This window comes from Dysidea avara, chromosome 5 (assembly GCF_963678975.1).
Source record: "Dysidea avara chromosome 5, odDysAvar1.4, whole genome shotgun sequence".
In the NCBI taxonomy this organism is placed as follows: Eukaryota; Metazoa; Porifera; class Demospongiae; order Dictyoceratida; family Dysideidae; genus Dysidea; species Dysidea avara.
In genome coordinates this window covers 29687988-29713731 of record NC_089276.1, presented here as the reverse complement: position 1 = coordinate 29713731, position 25744 = coordinate 29687988, and the positions used below count along the sequence as shown (strand labels likewise).

Genomic DNA, 25744 nt, shown 5'->3' with positions numbered 1-25744 from the left:
TATAGTAGACAAAGTGTGAAAGTATTTTTGTGAATAGCTTCAATAGTCATATAATTAGCAAAATTAAATAATAATGTTTGCTCACATCCAACTAAGAAGGACGTGTCATTGACTTCGACTTTAAGAAAGAAGCATACAATAGAATACCTCTCAGCAAGTGGTAATTGTATGGAATTGGAGCATTTTGAAACATAATGACTCAGGCAACAAAGTGGATTGCTATTCAGGATTACACTAGGAAAGTGCATGAAGCTGACTATACTGTACATATATTGTTTAGCATTTAAACTGCAGATGTAATTTCTTCTCTAGGATAGGATCTTAGGTCACAATAAGTAAGAGTAGAGTTCTGTGTTGTGAATATCATTATTCAAGCAAGTATGCATACACTTAATATGTACTACACATCACTGAGCAAGCTATAGTGTGAACATGTGGAGTCTTTTTATCATAGATAATCATGTGAACTAGCTTCAAAATGGCTGTAACTATAGGTCTTATAGTTGCACACAAAGCTCTTTACCAAACCAGAATGATTGTGTATCAAACATTTGAGGATCAATCACTCTTGTGAAGAGATCACATGCATTAGTGCAGAATCAAGTTGTGGCTTTATAATAAATCTACTTTCTATATCACGTTGATGCATGACCAGTGAGTGATCTTGTATTATAGTAGCTACGTAGCTAGCTACCCCCCTAGAGCAACTATCAACCTTCATCACTAAAATTATATATCCGCTCACATATTTAAACTGCACTGTAGCTTGTTTTAGCTACCTGTTTTTTGATTTCAAGGGGAAGCACACAGCTATTTACTCAAGGATGTCTGTTTAGGACATTGCCATAACAGCTATAGTTTTCTGACCATGTAGGGTCAACATGAGGATGCAGAAGTGATTTCTAAAATTTGAAGGAAAATACCATGGGACCATCCCTGGTGATCAGTGGTGCCATGTGAATAAAGTTCATAGATTTATGAACTTTTTGTCTTGTTTGTGAACCTGAAATAATCTACGAACTTTTTTATGAAGCTGAAGTAATCTATGAACTTTTGGCAATTTTAGGTGGCGACCTTTTTTTTTGCTATTCAGTGCCCTACTAGCTACCACCTATTTATAATGTGTGGACTAGTTTTTGGAAAGTGATTATGGATTTATGAACTTTTTATGAACTTTTTATGAACAAATTTATTTTTCCATTTGGAGCAAATCATCTGGCAACACTGCTGGTGATTGTGTGCGCATGCCATCCCGGCTCAGAACGTATTGCCATGACAACGGTTATGGGTAACTGAAGCCCAATTACATTCATTGGTAATCTGACCTCGTGGGATGGTCGAGGGAATCACGCAACTAGCCTGGGAGGTCATTTTGTGGAGTACGCAGGCCTAGGTTTAAGCACGATGACAAGTTGTCCTTTAAGTGAACTTCGTAAAAGTTTGGTGCCTCTTAACGGGGTGAAACACATGCAGGGCAGCGAGCTAGGACGAGGTGCTTATGGATTAGTTTACAAAGTGAGTTATAAGGGAAGTATCTGTGCTGCCAAAATGATCCATCCGATTCTTGTTGAACATGAAAGGGAGACTTTCATAAATTCCTTTCTTCGCGAATGTGCACTTTGCAGAACCCTTCTCCACGAAAATATTGTAGAGTTCTTAGGTATCTGTTATCCTGCAATACATTCAGAAATTCCTGTCATGGTTATGGAAATGATGGACGAAAGTTTGACTAAATACATTGGTAGGAAATCTCCAATGGAGGTCACCTTCTCAACAAAAATCTCCATACTACTTGATATTACTCGAGGTCTCGGTTATCTTCATTCACAACGACCACCAGTGGTGCATCGGGATCTGTCACCTAATAATGTATTGTTGAAGGGCTCTACCAAGCCTGGTGGAGTCTCAGTTGCAAAAATTGGAGATCTTGGTGTTGCCAAAGTAATAAAAATTGATAGTAAAATCACTCAGACGAAAGTTCCAGGGACTGTTGCCTTCATGCCCCCTGAGGCTACCAAAGACAGTGCAAAATATGGAGTTTCGTTAGATGTGTTCTCATTTGGAGGAATTGTTATGTTTGTAGCTACTCATGAATGGCCAGAACCTACGGATATAACAGAGATGGACCCTAAAACTGAACAGCTAACTGCTTTTACTGAAGTTCAACGTCGGCAACCATATCTGGATAAAATGACAGATGTGATGGAGAAGTTGAAACCAGTAGTAATATTTTGTTTAAATAATAATCCTGAAAAGCGTCCTGCAGTGGAAGACATTCCTGCCTTTCTTGAGCCACTGAAAACGGTACAGTATACCGAGTGTTAGTATAGTATACTGAATGTTAGTATAGTACTTTCCTTCATGTGGTATTGGCTTCTGAACCATAATCACTGCTTGTGTTGTCTAACTTGGTACGGAAGTGAAGATAATTTTCTGTAGTGAACCATCTCTTGGGGTGGGACATGTACCCTTGATTATTTATTTAGGCTTTATGGTGTGAGAAACAACCAAGGGTCTGTTGGTAGCAACCAATAGCTATATTACAAATTTGCTATGAAGTCAATTCTGATACATGTATCTTGTGCCTCTGAAATTTATACTTCTTCATGTTGCTCAAAAATAAAATTCATTGTACTTGTACTTGCATAGCCTTAAAGTTTGGACATTTTTTGTAATGAGCACATACTTTCACTAAGCAGTTACTATTACCTGTAGATTGTGTAGCCACAAGGTCAATTTATGCTTCAAAAGTTACAGAGCTTATACACAACTACAATGACTGCCACCAGGGTTGATAGCAGGCCAGCTTCTTTTGTAAGCAATATCCATTTATGGTACTGTTTGTAGGCATACGTGGAGCCATGTTATAAATTTATCAGTATAACGTGTTGAAGTCCGTGGATACATGTGCACAAAGTAAGAACCACACTCACTAACTGATCATCATTACCATATAGCTAGCTATCCCTTAACTTAGTACACCAGTCGAGCACCCAAAACATAGCTCTTGGCATATGTGTCCTCACAATCCAGTCATAGCCAGATTGCTATCTGTCTTCTGGGTCAGCAGCAATGACTCAGTTCAATACTGGCTCCACCATATACGTATGCATACATTCTTACATCTGTGTAATTCATAAGCGGTTTAGCTGGTAGAGATGACAATCAATCACAACTGCTTTATTAGAGTGTCTTGATCACGTGACTCTTACGTATGTTTGGTATATAGCTGACTATTTTTTGTAGTACTCTAATAGATTGTGCATTATGAGCACTTCTAATACAACATACATAGAATGTTTTAGAACAATCCAGAGTTTCCATGGATAGATCTATAAAGTAATATTCTGGTATAGTACACTAGAACTTCTGTTTATAAGGGAGAAATTAAGTGAGACGAGCAACTGACAGCAATAGCAGAGTACTAAAAGCTTTTAGGTGTGGAGGTCCCCACGAGCAATGTTAAAATTAATCATGTTTTCTTGGTTCCTGTAAAATACACACTTGTCTGTCATATGCCTGGGCACATCGGCTTTCCTTGGCTGCATGACACATACACTATTGTGTGTCCTGATACACTGGATACATGTATTATACTGTACATTTAGGAGACTTTTCACTCATCATATGACAGTGATAATGACAATGACAATTATGTTGAGGTAAGCATATAATACTTACTGTATACAACACAAAGTTTAGCACTACAACAACAGGTTGATGAGACAGTTATGTATAATACAGTATTTGATTAGCTACTATACAGTAAAAGTCTTAGACTATAGTCAGTTCACGTTCACCTCAGCCCCCACCATAATATTATGTCATATCAAAGAGGTGATCATGAACTTTCACTCCCAATGGTTTTGACCTGGAACAAGCATGTTTTCATGTTGTAAACATGTTTGCAACCCAGACATGTTGTAAACATGTTTGCAACCCAGACATGTTGTAAACATGTTTGCCTATGTCATCTACACCAAATTTATATTGAAGCCTCATAACTCACTTGTTCTCAGACTACTTTTTAAACAGTTCGGTGTTTAAAGGGCTTCACAGCACTACTGGACAGCTGGCCCATGTCAGAAGAGTTAACAAAAAATGAGGGCTCAGGTGAATGCAAACTGACTAGAAATCCTTGATTCTGCACTTCGTGGTACATACAGTAGATTAAAATGTGTGTGTGGTGTAGGGCTGAGCAATAGTATCGATAGTGCGATATATCGCGATAGTAAATCACTATCGCTATCGCGATAGTAGGGATATCACTATCGTGATAGTTATGATAATCTCAGATATGCATTAAAATGGTATTAACAACCCTTCTATACTGTTTTACAGCAGCTTTCTTACAAAGGAGTGGCCTGTAAAAGCTATATCAAAAGTCCATTTCATCAGCCGCCCATGCAGTTAATTAACAAATATCCTGTGCATGCAAAATAACTTTCTATATGACTGCAAATCATAGCTATACACTAAGACTTTGTTAAGAGCAAAGTGTTTCATAAACTATCGGGATAGTATTCACTATCGTGATATTTAACGAGTAACTATCGTGATAGTAAAATTTTTACTATTGCTCAGCACTACTGGTATGTTATATCATTACATTTGTGCTTGTGTGTCTCTGTGTTTGTGCCTCTGTGTGTGTGTGTGTATGTGTGCATGTATGCATGTGTATGTAATATATGTAGTGCATGATTTAGAAGCATTTCCCCCGTATGTAGCTGGATGATTTTTTTGAGGAACACTATCATTTCATACAGGCACGTAATCCAAGTAAACTATCTTCAGAGTGAGTCAAACGTTAATCCTGTACTAAGTATATATTTTGATAGTTATTACGTTATGCAACCATCTTCATGCACTAATTGGACTGAAAATGTCATTTTGGTGTATTTAGACAAATAATTTCTGAAACATTTAATAGGTACTGTAGTTCTATACATATACCACTACGTAGTTTTTTCTTATTCTTTGCATGGTAAGAAAGCACAGTGAGTGACTACTTGAAAATTGTTGAATTAAGTAACAGTTTCCTCTAGCATTTAGACCCTACATACCAAGTTTTTGTTCTCTTTCCATTTTTGTGGCTGTTGCATACCTGTTGTAGAAAATAATGGGTTGGTTAGCATTGACCGCTTCCACATTGCATCACTACTGACCACATTCTATACAGCTTGAATCTTAAATTTATTGATCTGTTTTGGACTGCAGGGCTGGAGGTGATATGCTCACATATATTTCACTTAAACCTTGCAGTAATGAAATCACACCCTAATCAGTAAACAGTAAACTGAGTCAGCAGTTTCAGTAACAGTAACCTTGGAACAAGGGTGGACAGAAGCCAGTCTGTAGAGGATAACAGCCTTACTTTACATACATCACTACTGAGCCTTACTAATTTCAAAATTGGATAGTAATTTGGATTTGTATATGATTTGATTTGATTTAGTATCCACATAAATACCTGTTCCCATGGTTTGCACAACCGGCATACAGTTGTATGTATATGTGTATGATTATTACTTTGGCTTACATATTTTCAAACTTTATTTACACACACAGTGATATGGATATACATAAAGAAAAGAAGAAATCGACTCGGGGGCATTCCTCGTCTCATTTGTGGTAAGCACGTTGAGTGCATTGTGTTATTAATAATAAGAATTGACAATCATTGGTGTACAAGATAGTAATTTGTGTGGCTTTAAAAAGTGACTGGATCAACAAGAATCCAACATTTTTTGTGGAAACCTGTATTGGCAAAAACCTTGATAGCCAAAGCAAGAAGAGTTTGAATGTCTTTGTGTTGTGTCAGTACTCCTGAGGATACACAAGATACATACATATAATACTACTGTGCATTAGCATACATACGGATGTGCTATTGTCGTTTTCTGAAAGTGTTTGCCTTAGCCCTTATTATAAAAAGAATCTTTAAGACATACCACTTACAAATAAATTAGCCTGTTAACCCTTTAAGGACTGCTGCCGTAATATTACGTCCAAAGTAGGTATTGTTCGAAAGACCAGCGCCGTAATATTACGTCCAAGATTATTGGCAGTAAACAAAGAGCTATAACTCCGCAACAAATGAAGCTATTAGATCGAAATAGGGGCCATTGTATTCACCATTCATAGGCGATTCTTTTGATATATAAGGCGAACTTATCACACAAAACTAAGCCTGGGTAAAATTCCTAACAAAGTACAAACATCAAGACTCACGGTAGTGAGTCGCGCGGCCAGTAAAGCAGAAACGCGCGCCGCAGACAATAAATGACGCGACCACTACGTGAGGATTTTACAAGAACGAACGTTGTCAAATTCGGCCTTCCTGTAATCCACCCGTCACTTACGCTATCCCTCTGAAACTCTGGAGTTGAACTCATCGTGTCACTAGTAACTACCACACAAGCAGTGAAGCAAATCCATGCCGATTGTTTCGTGATAGAGGTTGCCGACATCAAAGGGGAAGTTTCATTTTTTATTTTTTATTATTTTTTTTATCGCATGCGGTTAGACGCAACCGCAGGTGTATGCCTTGCGTTCCTTTGTGCATTCCGAACATTGATCGCCCTGTTATCGCTTCAGTATTCACTCAATCACCTCAAGATTCACATCATCGATTTCACCATACATGATTACCCTACAGTCGTGATTTCAGCACCAAACGAAGTTTCAGTCGTCCTCAGTCGACCTAGAGGCCAAATACAAATCCCAGATTGTTGTTTTCCGCAATACTCGCTTGGCATGTAGGGCAATGTGTCTTTAAACTGTTCTGAAAGTTTCGTTCAGATTGAAACATTTGTTTTCGAGAATGGCTAGTTTGAAATTTGAATTTAGTCGCCCCCACGTCATTTGCTCTCTAAGAATTTTACTCGGAATTTAAAGAATGACGCAGAGCACAACTGCGGTCACTGGGTATTGATGAACTGGCACTCTATGTAGTTAATCAGTACATATAGCCACCAAGAAGTGTGCTGCCATAGATTATAGTCCATAGATATAATCTATGGTGCTGCATATTTCTTTTCAAGATGTTGAACGATTACTTCAATCTGGATCACTCCAACTTTTTTACTTTCTCCCACAATACACAAACTAGAGGTCATGCATATAAATTACTTAAGCCCCCTGCCCACCTTTCATGTCGGGTCAACTATTTTGGTACTAGAGTAATTAATGATTGGAACAATCTTACGAGTGATATTGTAGGAAATTCTTTATTAAATAATTTTAAATCAGCTGTAGATAATTACTTTTATGACTATAGATTTATGTTAATGTAATAATTATATTCATAGTTAATTTTTGTTCATTGCATCTAATTTATGTGTGTATATGTATGTAATTGAGTGGGTGTACAGGCTTCTAAGCCTCAACCCAAATCACATCATAATCATAATCATAATCATACCATCCTTCATTTTGAAATTAGTCGCCCCCACATAATTTGTCCTCTAAGGGCGCGGCTTAAAGAATAACACAAGAGTACAACTGCGGTTACCAGTTGTTGACACAAGCTGTGAGTAATTAGCACATGTAGCTAGCTTAAAAGGAAGTGTGCAAAATCGCCTAATACAATTGTCACCATGCATTATTGCATTTTATAGTACCCCCACACAAAATTACACATGTAATTACAACATACAGAGGAGACACATGAATACCAAACACTTTTCACAACAATAATGTAAGAATTGTACAATAATGACTGTAATATAACTGCTATGCAAATGTTTTCCAGTGGCCCGCCATGGTAGCAAGTCTCACATGACGGCATGTATATTCATCCAAACACAATGGGAGTAACGAGTAAGTATGATGACAACAAGTTGGTATGACTCCATTTGTAGAATCCAGATGAGTGGGTGTGGCTCCAGTATGTCTAAACAGTTAACAAACATTCCTGTTATAAATACGTGCTAGAGTTGCAATATAATAGTATAGTATTTAAATGCAATAATACATAGTCTCCATTGCATCACTATCAAACGACACTAAGTGGAGGATATTGTTGCATCTCTAGTATGTACACTCTATCAGTACAACCTATCTTAATGGCCACTAGTATAGAAAGACAACCACTCTTGAAAAGCCAATTCCAATTGAGAATTTATACACTGTTACCTGCTGAATGAGTGAAGGTGGCAATAAACAAGTTCCACCGTAATTTATACACGTGATCTGATCCTGTATATTCTGTCAGTGGATGAGATCCACTTGGCCAGGACAAAATGTGACTCAAGTGCCCTGGATGATCCATACTCAACCAACGTATGACCCAGTGGCACAATGGAACTGACTATTTATAGAGAATACAATTATATTTATTTCTAAGATGTGTGGATGTGTGGACACATTACAACACATTACATGTACATACAAGACATGCTACGTACTGTTTTAGCATTTCAAGTCACCACATTATACACGTATCAGTCAACAATGCTTCATAGTGCCCATCAGTAAACCTGAAGAAAAGTTACGAAAAATAAAAATTCACATAAGTACAATGAAACCTCATTAATATGGCAGGCTGTGGGACCAAAACATTTGGCCTGAATAACAAGGTGGCCTTATTAATGAGGTCATAAGTAATGCTTAGCTATATTTGGGACCTACTAGAGGTGGCCAATATAATGAGGTGGTCTTATTAAAGAGGTGGCCACTAAGTGAGGTTTCACTGTACATATAGTTCACAATATTGTGAACAATATTAATGGTTAACAATATACACTGAAACCTGCAGGTCACTTCTTGTGGAAGATTGCTCTCTACACAAAATGACACATTCAGAGATTGTATTTAGATGGATGATACAGTAACGCATTGTGACTTCAATACTCGTGATGTGTCACTGCTAGGCAGCAACCATATACACGGCACTGCCACATCGCACTTGCTCGCACACACAATTTTGCTAAAGATTTTACAAATTGATAATTAAGGGGTGTGGCAACTAGCTGTTTCGCTCGCAAGACTGTGTGGCAGCTGTTTCCCTTCTGTACAAGTGGCCACAAGGACAGGTCCACTGTAGATGAAAGCCAAGCATTAGATATTTGGTATTTCATGTGTTGAAGACATTCCAGGGCTTCTGGTATAGTCTCAAATCTCACCACAGTTTAACTCAGGCAGTGTTGTGGTCACCACTAAACTACTGGAATGCTGTGTTATGTTCATCTTCTGCTTGGCTACTATATTGTAGAACTGAAATGGATACTCTGAAAAATATATCCTATGGATAATGACTTCATCACTTTCTTCATCAGGAGCTTATAAGGACCAATAGTGAAACTTTTTACACTTGGGGCTGACAGTCAACTGCCTATGTCTGAAGCAGTGCTTTTGGTGCTCTAACAGATTGGCTGCCCCCTTGCTGCCAGCACTCACTGTCTCATACGCTGTCATACACTAAATCCATCTCTATAGCCAGTTAGAACAGCATGCTTCTTACCCTTTTTTAAGGCCGCATAATGCAGCCACCTCTATAAAAGGCAAGGTTAGAAAATTTTGTCCCTACGGCCTGAATAATGACCAGTTTTCACTGTACTATTAGTGATTAGTGATCATGGGGGATTATTTATTAAGATACTAAGATATACAAACGCTACAACCTCTAAATATAGCAGTAATTTTTTTACCCTGGTCCAATGTCTAATAATTGTGAGAGACTCTACTGTGACAAATACATGTTTATCATGATATGTGCTAATTGCCTTTTTACAATTAAGTTTTACAACACAAATACATGTATAGTTAAACTCACCAATTGTGACTAAATCCCTTCAACACGAAAAGACAAGTAATGAGACAACCTTGGAGACAACAGCCACACAAGCCTATTCTGGTGCGTTTATTTAGTAGTAATATAAATTTTAAAGGCGTTTATTTACAACAGGACATAATTACACGCCCCTCTATTGTCTCTGTACATACTTGCCTTTTCTTTACTATTCTCATTTCATTTCACAAGATCTCTTGGCAGGGGCGTAGCTTCTTCACTTGAATTAGTCAATGCTTGAAGTAGATCGAGATACTCTAATAGAACAGTCACATTTCTACAAGTGCCATATTATTATATTGTAAAGTCTGTAAGTAGCTAGTAATTTAAACTATACAATCCGATGCTAAGTAGAAGTTGTAACTATGCTAAATATTGATTGCTGTGTTACAGCTGTTTTGTGACTGCTCTAATAGAGTATCTTGATCGTTTCAATGCAGTACAAGATGAAAGGCAAAGTGTTGTTAAGGGTTTACTAGTTAAAATGGGTGTTAGTTGACTGCAGTTGCATGCCACTAACAGGGCCATCCAGAGAAATTAGAGGGCCCAGGGAAAAGAGTTAAAGAGGGGCCCAGGGGCAAGGAAGGGTCTAGATCCTGACTGTTCTATTAGAGTATATCGATCTTTCTTTAAACAGGTATTCAAGTGGCCCCTTTCGGGCTGTGGTAGGGGGCAAAATACCCCAGTTACTCCCAATGTGGGTGGCCCTGGCCACTAAAATTACAGTTATATTTTAATATTCTGTCACTGTAGTCTGGGGTTCTGTCAAAACCATGGAAACTCACCTACTGTTATCAACAGTGCATTGCTTATTCTAACAAAAAGTATTGAAATCCCATCCAAAAACAGCTTATAGCTGTAAAAAAAAAGTGCGCGTCCAAGTAAAGCAGTGTTAACTGCGACAAAAAGTAATGATATCATAATGCGGCCATGTGCGAGGTGTGCAAGTTGTAAAATTAATATTAGCTAATCAGATAATACAATGTTATTGTTAAAGTGTTAATGAGAACTATGTGATGCTGCTAGTTTTTAAGTGTGTGAGCATCTTCATAAATGCCACATAAATTTAATTCTCAATAAAGCAATGTGTATAGATTCTCTGATAGTAATAAATAGTTTGAGTTTGGCCGCCTTTCCTGTATACAGCAATGCTACGAACAAAGGAAAGGTGGCCAAACTCAAACTATTTATTACTATCAGAGAATCTATACACATTGCTTTATTGAGAATTAAATTTATGTGGCATTTATGAAGATGCTCACACACTTAAAAACTAGCAGCATCACATAGTTCTCATTAACACTTTAACAATAACATTGTATTATCTGATTAGCTAATATTAATTTTACAACTTGCACACCTCGCACATGGCCGCATTATGATATCATTACTTTTTGTCGCAGTTAACTCTGCTTTACTTGGACGCGCACTTTTTTTACAGCTATAAGCTGTTTTTGGATGGGATTTAATATTTACACAATAAAACTAACCTTGTAGAAATCGCTCCATAACTTTGGCTGTGTTCATCGTATTAACTTCAAATAAAGCTCAGAGTGCTCACTATTTAGAGGCGAATAATTTGATATACAAGATCATGTGATGCGGTTTTAAAAAACTAAAATTGCGGACTGTTTTTATTGATTGTGTCACGAAGAAATCGATCGCGTGTAGGTGTTTGAAACTCACCTTAGTGCTTTTAAGACATTGGTTCTACACTTTGGTAAGTTAGATAATGTTGTTTATTATTGTCAGGCGAGTCTTTTAGTATAATTTGTTATACAATTGAGCACTTGTAGGGGCTTTGTCAATGCTATAAACTTCTTATATTTTTTTTAAACACTAAATGCGCAATAATCATAAAACGTGTGGGCTTTCAGGGTAGACTATGCACAGAATTCTTGGTCCTTAAAGGGTTAATTAATTAATGGGGAATTTATAGTATAAGTTACGTAGATAGATCTCTACATGCATTCATACGTAACTAAGCAACTGTAGTTTGTTTCCCCATTATCACTGTACAAATTGATCTTTCTGTTGATACCACTTTGTGGTGCTGTAGCTTTAAAAACTCTACTTCTAGAGCTGGAATTTGGTTTCCCATTCATTTAACTACAGTATCTTGATAAGGGAAATATAATTAAAAAGAGTTTTTAAAATGCATGAACACGTGGGGTTCTTGCAGATCCGGTCAGATGTAAAATTATGATTTTTTGGATAATTTGTAAGAAATCTCTGTGCATCAGGCTACTTGTTTTTCTGTTACCTACTGTACATGTGAATGTTCTGTACATTGTGTCCTCAGTGTATACGTATATAAGATGCAGTCACATATTTGTGTTAGGTATGTTGGATCTTTATCACATGGCAAAGCAGAAAGTATGGTTAAGAACCTTTATGATGGAGTGTTTTTGGTGAGAGAGAACAGCCAAAATAGAGGAGAATATAATATTTGCATAAGGTGTGTATCTACGCGTATGTGCTGCTGTTGTGATGTTAATGTAACTTAAGTGTCCATCTCTATACATTCGTAGGTGGAAAAGAAAACCTTACCATGTTACAATCTTTGTTGACCCTAAGACAAATCTTTTTTATTTAAGCAGAGAAAAGAAGTTTTCTACTATCTATGTGAGTAATACGTGTTGCTTAGTGTACATACACACGTACATACTGTATGTAAGTATGTAGGTCTTGCCTTTTTTATATTTCATGGTTGCGTTGTAGTTGGAAAGTACAGTGAACCTAGCCGGTCACCTCAGTATAATTGGCAATGTGACTATGATCCCACTGATTCCCAATCAGTATGTGCAGAAATAGTTGCATTAAGCAGTCACCTCTATAACATGTATACAACTTCTACAGTCCCAAACAGCACTTTGTTATAAAAAGGTCTCACGTGAAACAGCCAATGACAGCCATGACGATGAGTAAAACTAGCTTTCATATTTCTACAAAACAAAGAACCTGGTGATAGGGGACCAAAAGGATGAATATGTATTACATGTATTTACGTTGTTACAGGAGACACTGAATTATGTAATACTCCCAGTTGTATTCTGTGTACAGGTGCATATAGATACGTAAGCGTATACATTACCACATGCAATTCTAATTAAAGCTCACCATGTTATCTGCAAATTTGTGAATGCAGCATAGTTATCAGTTCACTGCCTTTAAATTAATTAAGAGGCAAGTTCTACAGTATAAACTGCATACTATTGCATCACGGGGTTTGTAGCTATCCATGGTCAGCTCAATCAGCTCTTGTTGGTCCGCATTCTTACTGCTCTTTCGTGCCTGTTATGGTTTGTGGCCTATGGCTGCTTTGTAACCTACGTATGTGCATGGAGGATAATAAATTAGACTGCCACCTCTCTATAAAAGCCAAATGTTCCTGGCCTGAAAGTGACTTCTTTAGACAGGTTCCACTGTACATTTACAATGGTACAGGTTGGACATGTTTTATAATATGGAAACAATTTGTCATACAATAAGTCTTATGCTCTATTAGAGTAATTTGTTTATGGAAAGTATTTGAAGTTGTGTGTTTTATTAGTTTTTTTGGGGACTGATTCCAGCATTCATCTCACCACACTCATGTGTACTTCAATGCCAATAATCAAAATTATTAATGTTAATTAAAACCCACAATCAATTATTGCGAGTAGCACTATAAAAGCAAAACACTAGGTTTACAGTTTTATTCCTTCTGACTATTATCAGTACACTATCATAACAAAAAAAATGAAATTTTTGGAAAACTCTCTTCACAACCAAGAAGGGGTTTGGATGTAACATTTATTATTGCTGTTTCTTATGATCGCCGGTAACATTTATGTTCTAAAAAAAAGGTTGTGAGATGATGATGCTCGTTCTTCTAGTATGACAGAATCGTGACTGCTTATAATCCTTGATAATAATAAGTACCACCATACTATTACATGATGTTAAGTGTCCAGGGTGCTAAATAAGTTTCATTACAGGAACTAGTTGAGTATTATCAAGAGCATTCTTTAAAATCTGTCATCCCTGACGTTACTACTCCATTGAAGTATCCCTACTACATTATTAGTTCTCCTCCTAAGAGGCCAATTGATCTTCCCTGGCCAGTTTCATCTGCAACACTTCCTCCTGGTGTTGAGGCATTAACTCTGTCAGAAAAGGCACCTGTTGAAATTCGCAATGAAGTGAGCATGATTTATGAATGTGTGTATGCGCACATATACATATATTATACAGGAGATAGTATACTGTAATTTGTTTTTGTAAAAATGTTTGTGATTTCCTGCACAGATGTGCATGTTTTATCATACGGTACGATAGCACTGTATAACAGGGTACAGTTAACCTTCCAGGTAGGTATATGCTTTCACTTTGTGGTGGTGTATTTGTGCCAGCTTGAAGTACAGGTGAAGTGAGTTTCTGAAGACATCATTAATGCTTTTTGCAATGGGCTACACTGTATATGGGTGTAAAACAACTGAAAAAAATGGCGCATCTATCCCTGTGGGACACGTGACTGTCCCGTACTTATGCAAACAAAGAATACTCACGACTTTCTCTAAGTAATTTGAGTGAGAAAACATGATACACACACTATACAACAATTGAGAAGATACTTTTGTCATTTGTGGTATGAAGTGGTTTGTTTGAGTTACGCTTCCTTAGCAGTACATAGCAATGTAATTGAATTACAAAATACGTTAAATTACAGTATTTATAAACCAAGTTATAAACTAAATTATAAACATTGTTGATTACATAATTGCCTATTTGGTTAGAAAGCGTGTGGGTTCCTAGTTTTAGAAGTAGAACAACATCAACTTGTTATTGAAATATTCCCTACTACGTACATAACTTATCATAATACCCTTACACTAATCTCTTGGTTATATTTATCACTAGAATAGAATTACTATACACACGAATGTGTCTTACTGTAGGGTAGTGTAAATAGACGTTTGAGCAGAAAACTTGGGAACATTTTTTCAAGTTTTAAACTAAGCAGCAAACCGGGGAGCAATGCTGCTGATAGAGCTGAATCACCATATCACACAGTGGATGTAAGTGCTATGGTTGACCTTACAATTGAATATATTAATATGACAGATCTGTGCTGCCATAATGTATTGTGTGCTATGTACAAACATGCAGTATATGTAGTCTTGTAGTTATGTGTACAGTGACAGTAGCTAGATCATTATGAGTTAAGCTTTCATAATTGTATATGTCTGCAATGTATATAATTAAAGTTGTCATGAACGTATTGTATGTGCCGCTAATTTATGTGACATTTAGAATCCAGTGGAAGAACCTTGGTACCACAATGAAATTTCACGTGCTGATGCTGTTAAATTGCTGTCAGAAGATGGAGATTACTTAGTTCGTTTTTCAGACAACCAACGTTGTTATGTACTGACTGCGATGTGTAAGGGAGAAGTTAAGAATTTTATCATTAACAAAGTAAGCAGTGATTTAGGTATCATCCAAAATTGTATGCAATATAAACGTAAATTCTCTTATAGTTTTCTGGACTCCCTTATTACATGTATGGATATACGTATGTATGTATGAGTCTGGTTGTTAGACACCATAATGGCATATTATTTATAAAGATTATTCTCATTTTTTATACATATTTAATCCATACTTGATAAGTATGGGTGGCTGAAAAGCTACAACAAAAGATGTACATATGAAAATAATGATATGCCAGAAGTTTGTCAATAGCCCCCTAAGACACGAAATTCCACATGGTACTATACATGGTCAATAATAATGTCTCTTTCTACTACGCTGACAAAGTGAAACAGTGTTCTGTTATGAAACTGCTCCACGCAAATGAGGATTCACACAGTACATGAGGTGACCTGTGAATCATGAGAATGAAATCAACAGTATGTACATTGATGTGTTTCTTTTGGGCACATGCGCCTTGCATATAGTGTAATTATTTGTGCAACTTTTCTACAAGTGCATGTGCTTAACAACCAGAATTCAGATAAAAAAGTCCATTGATCTACCTTGAACAAGCCCATTGATATACGTATATGTGTAAAGAGCTCTGTTCAATTACTCTAATAGTACAGGTAGGGTCGCCCACAAGGGGGGGAGTAACTGGGGCATTTTTCCCTGGGCTGCAGCCTGAAAGGGACCCTAGGGCCCCATCAAGGGCTCCTTGAATACCTGTTTAAAAGATTGATATACTCTAATAGAGCAGTCAAGATCTAGATACTGTAATAGAGCAGTCACAGTATTCTTCAGAGGACCAGCAAGCTTATAAATAAGGAGACATAGTTGGTGAGAGGTAGCTATTGTCATTGTTAGCACGTAATGACTTTTTTTTTTTTTTTTTTGGTCTCCTAGGCTGAAGTTGTGGAACCCTCCATGCCCCTGGGACCCCACTTTAACTTTTTTCCTTGGGCCCCTTACTTTCTCTGGGTGGCCCTGAGTACATGTATTACTCTGATTGACCATTCACTTTTGGTATTACAATAATTGAGGTGTTATGCACCTGAGCTACAGATAACCAATGATACATGTTATACTGTACAGCATGGATACTGTTCTCAGTGTAACAACATATCAACATGTGTATCCCTATGTGTGTTTCAAAGAATAAGCTTGCTACATATTGTGTGCACCACTGCATGCTAGATGTGTTTAATAGTACCTAATGTAATTGTTTTCCTCACATGGTCACTAATGTAATTTTCTCAAAGACATATAAGAACATATTTCAATTTGATAATGCACCCTTAATACTATTATCCTGTTTTGTTTGTTGTGTGATGTTATCAAAAGTTCATAATATTGTATTCTTGATGTTATGGTATTCGTGTATACAGAAGAGAAAAGGAGGCCAAGGGTATTCACTTTGTGGACCAACTTTTCCCAGCATTAGTGATCTTCTCAAGCACTACACTGAGAGTCCAATTCCCATTAAGGGTCATCCTCAATCTCTTAAAAGAGCTGTTTGCAAGCAAATTAGAAATGACCAGTTCTTTATACACCATGACAACCTTGCTATTGATGACGAACCATTCTGCAAGGGAACTATATGTTATATATATTCTGCAACTCTGCGAGATACTGGCAAGCAAGTAGCTGTGAAAGTGTGCTGTGCTGATAAAGAACAGTTTCTCTGTGAGGCTAAGCTGCTAGAGCAGTTCAGACATCCAAACATTATCAAACTTTTTAGCATGTGTGTTGACACAGAACCGATGTATGTTGTGTTAGAAATGATGTCAGGGGGCGATTTCTTAACCTTCTTACGTAAAGATGGCATACATCAAACACAGTACCAGTTAACCAAGTTCTCCCTTGATGCTGCCCTGGGGATGGAATACCTAGCTTCTCAAAACTGTCTTCATCGAAACTTGACTGCTAGGAGTTGTCTGGTTGGGAACAACAATGAAGTGTTGAAAATTTCTGATTTTAGCATGTGCAAAATGGCAGAAAAAAGAATGTGTTCACAGAGCAGGACCAGTAGAGTGAAGAATGTTCCTGTGAAATGGATTGCTCCAGAGGTTAGCTACGTAGCTTGCTTGATATACCAACCTATGATACCTATGATGTAGTGTTGTTTTAGTTAACCATAACTAAAACTAAAACTACTTTTAGTAAGACAAATATGTATTAGTTAACTAAAACTATAACTAAAAGCAAATCTGTGTTATAACTGAAACTAAATCTATAACTAAAAAACAGTAGAATAATTTACTAAAACTAAATCTAAAACTAAAAAGAATTAAGAAAGATAGCTAAAACTATAAATAAAACCAAAATATTTCCTTATGCACAACTAAAAACTATAACTAAAACTAAAAGGCTTTCATGTTTTTAACTAAAACTACAGTATAACTAAAAATAAAATTACAAAGACAATATAACCATAACTAAATCTATAACTAAAATGAATTAAGAAGGATCACTATAACTAAAACTAAAACTAAAATTATTGAAGAAACTAGCTATGACTATAACTAAAACTAAAACTCTTTACTAAAACAACACTATGTTGCTCTGACCACTGCATGTATAAGTTCACATACGTATGTTCTACAGGTGGAACAAAGCACAGAATGAAACTGTACTGCTATATGTAGCATCCAAACATCAATATAATTATGCTATAGCTTGTGACCTGATGGTGGTTTAGTTAACTATAACTAAAACTAAAAGTACTTTTAGTAAGACAAATATGTATTAGTTAACTAAAACTATAACTAAAAGCAAATCCGTGTTATAACTAAAACTAAATCTAAAACTAAAATACAACAGAATATTTTACTAAAACTAAATCTAAAACTAAAAAGAATTGGAAAAGATTACTAAAACTTTAACTAAAACTAAAAGATTTTCGTATGTACAACTATAAAACTATAAAACGTTTTTAGAAATGTTACCAAAACTGTAACTATAACTAAAAGATTTTCATATTTTTAACTAAAACTAAAATAACACAGAGAATAGAACCATAACTAAATCGATAACTAAAAGGAATTAAGAAAAAGTACTAAAACTAAAACTAAAATTATTGATGAAACTGACTATGACTATAAAAACTAAAAGTCCTTACTAAAATAACATTACTATGATGCACATGTATATTAAAAACTTTTCCAATTATACTTTGAAAATAGATAAGTTGTGATAACAATCATATGTACACACAAATAAACTAAGATTGATTTTGCAAAATCATGCATGTTTTGTATTAAGGTTGTTAAAAATTATACTTATCAGTGCAGTACCATATGTACATTACTGTATGCAAAGCTCCAAAAATTCTTCCTTTCAGTGCATTAGCCTTCAGTCTACTGTCCACTCTATGGTTATGGGGTGCTTGTGGTAAGCACTTCCTCTGTCTACAATGGCAAGAAAAATCTGTCAGCACCTCTAAATGTACAAGATGCAGGTTTATAGTAATGGTAAACGTCTCACTATAACATTAACAAACACCAAGCCCAAACATACATACTTACCTGACACCCTCTTATGCATAAACATGTCACTTTTATATAAGTCCAAAGTTGTACTTGTTTGATATCCAGTCAACCACCTGTTGCTGAGCAATCATAATAGCAGCATAAATTTGTAGTAAAAGTTTTATTTACGTACCTATCTAGGTTATGTGTACCTATTCATGTGATTGCTAAGAACACAGTTGCTTTGCTAGTTGCTTTGCTAAGAACACAGTTGCTTTGTTTACTCTTTAGGTATTTCAACTGGGATATTATACTTCTGCTAGTGATGTGTGGAGTTATGGGGTATTGTTGTATGAGACATTCTCATGTGGAAAAGTGCCTTACTTTGAAATCAGCAACAAGGTTTGTATTGTATAAGTAACTACAGTATGTACATAGTTATGTAACTGTTGGAATAGAAACCATGTCACAGCACAAATGCACAATATGGTAACTACATCCATGAACTGTACAGTCTCGTTTTCCCATCCTTAGTTTATTGGTCTGAATTTAGATGAATTAACCTTTGGCAACCTGTAGTGATAATGTGGTGACTGGAATGGTTGTTGACTGGTCCGGTGGGATAGGATGTTTTCAAACTTTCTCGTGCAGTGTTGTGTTATATGCACTTTATTTATTAGTTGAATGGAGGAGTTGGACATTCTTCCTAAAATATATATTATAAACTCGTGGGTGATGAATTTGTGGTTAACTACACTACGACAGATTTGTATTGGGTCATAGTTTGTTTTGCTTTATGAAATCTTATTTACTCACTGAATTCAACTATGCACAATATTATACGTATGTAATAGTTGTAACATGAGGGCATGAGTGATTTGCCTGATATGTGTGCGGCCCTCAGGCAGTCGGGCATATATACATATCAGGCAAAGCCCGAATGCCCCTTGTTACACCTAATACATATGTAACACTTATCAGGCTAATAGCCTGTACAGGGCAATCAACCATCCAAGCCAATATGAGAGCAGCCACTGGATAAATGTGACCGGATTTTGGAAAACCTACCTTTTGGGCACAAGCAAACTTTTTGGGAAAACTCAAATGAAAATTTCAACACTTTTTTAAAATACATTTTTTTTGCGCATTTGGATAAAGCAACTATTAAACTTTCTTGCTGTGAAGTTTCATACCCATAGCTTCTTTTTCTTAGGAGATATGGATGATTATATCAGACCATGTAGTAATTTCACATGCGTGGGATAACAATTAACTTACAAATGGGTGATTTGTTCAGCTGCTTGTATGGCTAAAACTTAGTCTTAGACAATGGTACATGGGATTTAATTGCAAAAAAGTACCAAGAATACTTCATTAAACTATCAGAAAGGTCTTTTAAAGTATTTTAAATAGCAAGAATGGAATTATTGGTAAACAAAGTGATTTGTCACCATTTGTCACCATTTGTCACCATTAATCACTCACAGAACTCAATACATTATCATAAAGATTAGTTTGTAATGTACAGGACAGAAAATTGGCCATATCTCAGGAATGCTTGAAGATATTAAACTGAAATTTTAACACAAGATAGATGAGCACCTAGTACGTACCTAATTTAAGCTATAAAACAGTAATGTGCCAAAAAGGTAGGTTTTCCAAGATCAGGTCACAAATTATATATGCATACCTAAAATTTTCGATTATGGATCAGCAGCTGTACGTTCTGGTTACATTCGGCTCCAATGAACAGACATATCCTAGAGATATCATGGAGAATTTCAGTTACTCAAGTTTAATGTTTTAATCAGTGCTATTGAATCGTTTATAGAAAAATGATGGAGTTTACTGAAGGCCTGAATAGGTAAGCTTGCTTGTAGAGTGGTTAGTCCGTGCAGAGTGGTAGCTTCGTGATGGGGGCATGTCCATATGCAAAAAAAAAAAGTACAGAAACGAATGGTGGATAAGCTATAGAGCACTACACCGTAGTTCTCACCTTAGCCCAACGAAAAGAAGGAAAAAAAACGTCCAGAAACGAACTGTGAATAAGCTATAGCACTAGTTCTCACCTTAACCCAATGTTTTTCAATTCGTAGGATGGCGAGGATAACAAAACACTCTCCATCTGAGTGGTTTTCATGGCGAAATTCAAGTCGTGCATCCTATTTATGTGAGTATTAACCATCGATTTCGGCCTCTACATTGATATAATTGCTGCCCAATTGTAGCCCAGCTTCATTTCGTATGTAGCCCAGCTAGTACATACGAAATGTAGCCCAGACGGTTCCTTTGATCTGAGGTGTGAAAGTGTTACGTGTAATAGTTATAACATGGGGCGTGAATGATTTGCCTGATACATATACACTTGTACAAGTGCCGCAGGCCTGAGTGCGAGTGTGTATATTTCAGACAAATCACAAGTGCCCATGTTACAACTAATATGTCCCACTTGGGTGACTTCATAACAATGTTTTAAGAGGGCTACATCTTTGATATATTACCTCTGTTTCTTATTAATTCATTCCTGAGCATTGATAGTAGTGCTATGTATACGGCATTTATACACCTTCGCTTTCTTTTTAAGTGAGGCGTGAAAGTGGTGTATTCTCATGATGCATAGTACATGTATATAAAATATGTCTTTGATACATACAGGATATATTTGAGTACTTGCAACAAGGTCACAGACTGAAAGCACCAGAAGGTACTCCTAAGGAAGTCTATCATCAGATCATGTGTAGATGCTGGTATTATCAACCAAAGGATAGACCAACATTCAGAGCAATTGTAACTCAGCTTGATGTTATCCTTGCAGAATTACAAAGAAGATGATCACATTTTAGAGATTATCAGTGTGTGATTGAGAATAACTTCATACTGTTTGTGACACTGTTTCAACCTAAAGGCTTTGATGCATATTATCTGTGATGCTATCCAGTTATATCATGTATGATATCAATATACAGATTGTGTTGGACTCATAGTATAACCACTGCAATATCCTGTACATACATACATACATATTATGTATATCACTAGTGACAAACTATTGCGTACATAAGTATACACTGAAGCAAAGCAAAATCAGTTTGTAATACATTTTTTTGCAAATTCAAATTGCAAGCTCAAATTCAAGTTGCAAGCTCAAATTCAAGTTGCAAGCTGGCTACCCTTGCTTTGTATTTTTTATAACTCTGCTTCAATTTTCATCAAACAGCAAAATGTTTGAGGTATGATAGTCAATGTATCCACATAAAAAAATTATTTAATAGGTTGCTAGTAGGCATCAGGGTTTTTGATAAGTATTTCAACTCTGAGCCAAATTGGCCCAACCCAGACATCTACTGCTCCACCAGTAGTATACCACTGGACCAATTAGCTTATGTTTGAAGTGTATTAGTCACAATGCTGAACTAGTGTTGAGAAACTTAGAGCAGAAGCCATGACCTGGTAGGCATGTCAAAATATTGGTCTTATTGTACATGAATAATCATGTATAATTATAATACCTGTGTGACTGTTTATCAGAAGATTCACCTTTGAACCCTCCTTAACCAGAGTTGGGGGTAACTATTGCTTTTGTGACTAAGTTACCTAATACATCACTTTTAAAATAACTAAATTATAAGTAATTTAACTAGTTAGCTGTACATCCTTACAACTTGTAACTATAGTTACTATAGTCCAAAAGTAGTTACAATGGTTACATTGTTGCTAGTAATCATGCTGTAAAATATCTAAACGTTGTGCATTTTTTGCACCATAAATAATTAGTGTGTACTGTATTCTATATAATTCAGGCTGTAAGATAGACAGATTTAGTTGAAACTGAGCTGAAATGGTCACTTTGCTTGTAAGTAACTAATGTTTTGGGGAAGCAGGGGCATATTTCAGGATTTTTTCAAGGTGCGTAGTTTCCAAATTTTGTAGTAGTAAGATATTGATGGGGCATGCACAGCCCCCAACCACTGACAGATTTTGAACATCGATGAAATCTCTTTGATTGAAACCTATCACAACGTTGGGGCTGAGCCACCTTTGCGATCACTGTCAGGAGAATTATTTCACTATAGAACTGTACTGCATGCCAATGTTGAAGATGGAGCAAGTCTTGATGCTTCCACTAATGGTTTCCGGGAATGTGGACAGAAGGCATAATTATTTTGATGTGAAGGTGTTCAATCCTTTGGCTCCCATGTACCACTCAATGTGTCTACCTCAGTAGTGTTACAGGTGTGTGGAGTTGGAGAAGAAGAGAGTGTATGAAGATACAGTACTTGGGAGGTGGAACATGTAACCTTTCTTGCCTTAGTATTTAGTATTCTCATGCACCAAAGGAATAGGTCCAATGGCTGTGTAGTTTATAAGCATATTGCTACTTGGTTGTCTGAGTACATAGAACACTTCACTGGTTGAGAAGTACACTGCATTTCTCTAGCCACCTCATTAACAAGGCCACCTGCCAGGTCCAGAAAGTTTAGATGTATCTTCTACACTATCTCATTGATTTAATTTTCTTTAATTATTAATAGGGCCAGTTGCCACATACTGCATGACCAAACTGGTAAAACTAACACAATACTCCCTCAATAAAGGGGCCAACTGAACACACAGTAAACTGCAAACGTTTCTGCTCCAAAGTGCATAATTTAGTTGTACCTATTATTCTGGCAACATACTTCAGCCATTGTGCCTCAACTAATCCTGGAATAATTATTATATTCTTGCCTTTCACTGTGATAAAACTCTACTATATAATATGCCTATTGTGTCAATAAATTTCTGTTATACACAACAAGTAGCCAGGTACTACTGGTTTAATTGTTGAAAGCCTTAACAATAAAGTCACTTTGTTTAATGGCCACTTAATGAGGTTTACGTTAATAGCTATAGGCGCCACTTATTGTGGGTGTCTTATTTAAGATTTCACTGTAGTTACAAATGATGTTGCATTGTATGTTTACAAGTTATAATTTTTTTTTGAAAAAGGCAATCAAATAGTGCATTTGTACTTTATGGCACTTTTGTAAGTGTGAAGAAGGAGAAAAGGAAGGAACAAAACCAAGTCAGGTTTTGAAGGCTGATATCTCAAAAACCCCTTAAGGGATTATGCTCAAATTTGGTACATGTATGATTACTACTGAAGGTGTAGTGCATTTTCATAGCAAGAATCGTCTTGTTTCGTAAGGCAACACAGAGCTAGCTGCATGCCTAGGTGTGAAATTGTGCCTTTTAATAACACACTGGTGTGTCTTGTTGGCCCTGATACACTGTTGTGTGTCTTGATCTTACTGCACTTGAGTTCTCTTTACCACTTCCCATGCGTTCTTGCAGCTAAAATACAAAGTATGCCTTCAGAATTTGCTGATTTATCATTTTATTTTTGACAGTTTAAAATTCACTGTAAACAGACTGATTGCTAGAAATTGTATAATAGCTCACTGCCCACTACCAACCATGCACGTTTCAATCTAAGTATAACTGTAAAGCAGATTAGGTATGTGAATCTTCTCTTCTAATTTCAGCACCTTTGTGCTGTACAAGTGAACAGCATACTTAGCTATTTACTGAACTTGTCTTGTGGCTACAAGTGATTGTATGTGTAGCTTAATGTTGACATGCCACTAAAATGTTAAACACTGGTAAGGAAAGGTCTACAGAAGTTTCAAGAAAAGGTAATAAACTGCTTGATTTTCTCTGCTAATAAATGCTTAGTTATTGATGACTTATAGTACAGTAATGTTTACTATACTATAAAAATTTTAACAGGTTTGTCAATTAGCCTTCATTACTAAAGTGTAAATGTTTGGTTTGCTGACATGACACCCAGCATTCAGGTTGTTGCTTAGCCCTGTAGAGCCCCTGTTATAACTTGAAATGTCTGGCCTTCATTACTAAAGTGTAAATGTTTAGTTTGCTGACATGACACTCAGCATTCAGGTTGTTGCTTAGCCCTGTTACAACTTGGAATATCTGGCCTGTAACTTATACTGAGTCTTTGCTGACTGTGTAAGAAGTCAAGAGTATAAAAGCAACAACACAGTCCTCATGGTTATGAGTACTATAATACTATTATGATTCAGTGTCTTGTTGCAAGATAGTAAATAGAGACGTCTGGTGCAGATAATAATGGAAAGTACCCTGACAGAGATAAAACTGGGTGGTAAGATATAATTTTATTCAAATTAACTGTTCTACAAATTCACACAGTACAGGTAAAAGCAGCAAACAGCGACCAAATTTTGGAATTTCCCATTGAAACACCCCTCACTGATATATTTTAGAGATGTTATGGACATCAGAATTGTGCTGCTTACTACAATGGAAAGATTGTGGCTTCTCTTGATGCTATTGACACTACAAAGCAACAGGATCCAGTAATCATTGCAGAATACAAAGTCTGGATCAAACTGGATAAGTACACTCCATATGGAAATTTATACCAGCCCATTCAAACTATCAAAGAGCTTTTCAAACAGGAATTTAAGGAATGGGATATCAACGACTATATATGTGGTAAAGCAGAATGATGAAATGATTGGTAACACATATCTAAGTGTGCTGGCTTCAACCGCAGATAATCCCATATGCTTTGCTCCACACATGGTTTGGGTGAAATTTGGTGACCAGCCCCCATGTCAGATGGATATTAAACATGTTGAATCCATTGAGGAATTTTGTGAAAGGCACAAGCTTACTAGTTTTGCAACAAAACAAAATGGTGTGAAACTAAAAGGAGATAACACATTATATCAACTGACAACCTTGGATAATCCAATTCTGCTTACTCCTCTAAAATTTTGGGTGAAAATTGAGGGTGGTGAGCCAATTCAGTTGGATGCAAAAAGGAATGAAACTGTTGGAGAATTTATGATTAGACACAAAAAGTTGATGTAGCTTTTTATGGTTGTGCCAGACAAATAATGGCTTGAAAAGCTGCCAATCTTATAATGAAATAATGGAAATGAACCACCCGCCCGCATGCAAATATGGCTGAGTCCAGGACGGGAAACAGAATTTATTTGGA

At 36.4% G+C, this 25744-nt stretch overlaps 1 protein-coding gene and 1 long non-coding RNA gene across 3 annotated transcripts; one reads left to right on the top strand and one right to left on the bottom strand.

Annotated features, from left to right (window-relative positions):
- Positions 1-1287: 1287 nt before the first annotated feature.
- On the top strand, positions 1288-21694 carry LOC136256686 (uncharacterized). Of its 2 annotated transcripts, none has more exons than XM_066049669.1 (12): positions 1288-2304; positions 3609-3662; positions 4728-4795; positions 5569-5631; positions 12132-12248; positions 12322-12415; positions 13771-13974; positions 14731-14850; positions 15086-15250; positions 16636-17150; positions 17239-17316; positions 19009-19119. In XM_066049669.1, the coding sequence occupies exons 1-11, from the start codon at positions 1405-1407 to the stop codon at positions 17282-17284; spliced, it is 2346 nt and encodes a 781-aa protein (XP_065905741.1). In that variant the 5' UTR covers positions 1288-1404; the 3' UTR covers positions 17285-17316; positions 19009-19119. The 2 variants fall into 2 exon arrangements, with proteins under 2 accessions (XP_065905741.1, XP_065905740.1); XM_066049668.1 differs by adding an exon at positions 21373-21694 and having other exon boundaries at positions 1293-2304; positions 16636-17316.
- Positions 7682-10054, bottom strand: LOC136256687 (uncharacterized). The gene is made up of 3 exons (XR_010701600.1): positions 9776-10054; positions 8409-8480; positions 7682-7894 (listed from the first exon to the last, which is right to left on the bottom strand). It is a non-coding gene; the product is annotated as an uncharacterized lncRNA (long non-coding RNA).
- Positions 21695-25744: the final 4050 nt, after the last annotated feature.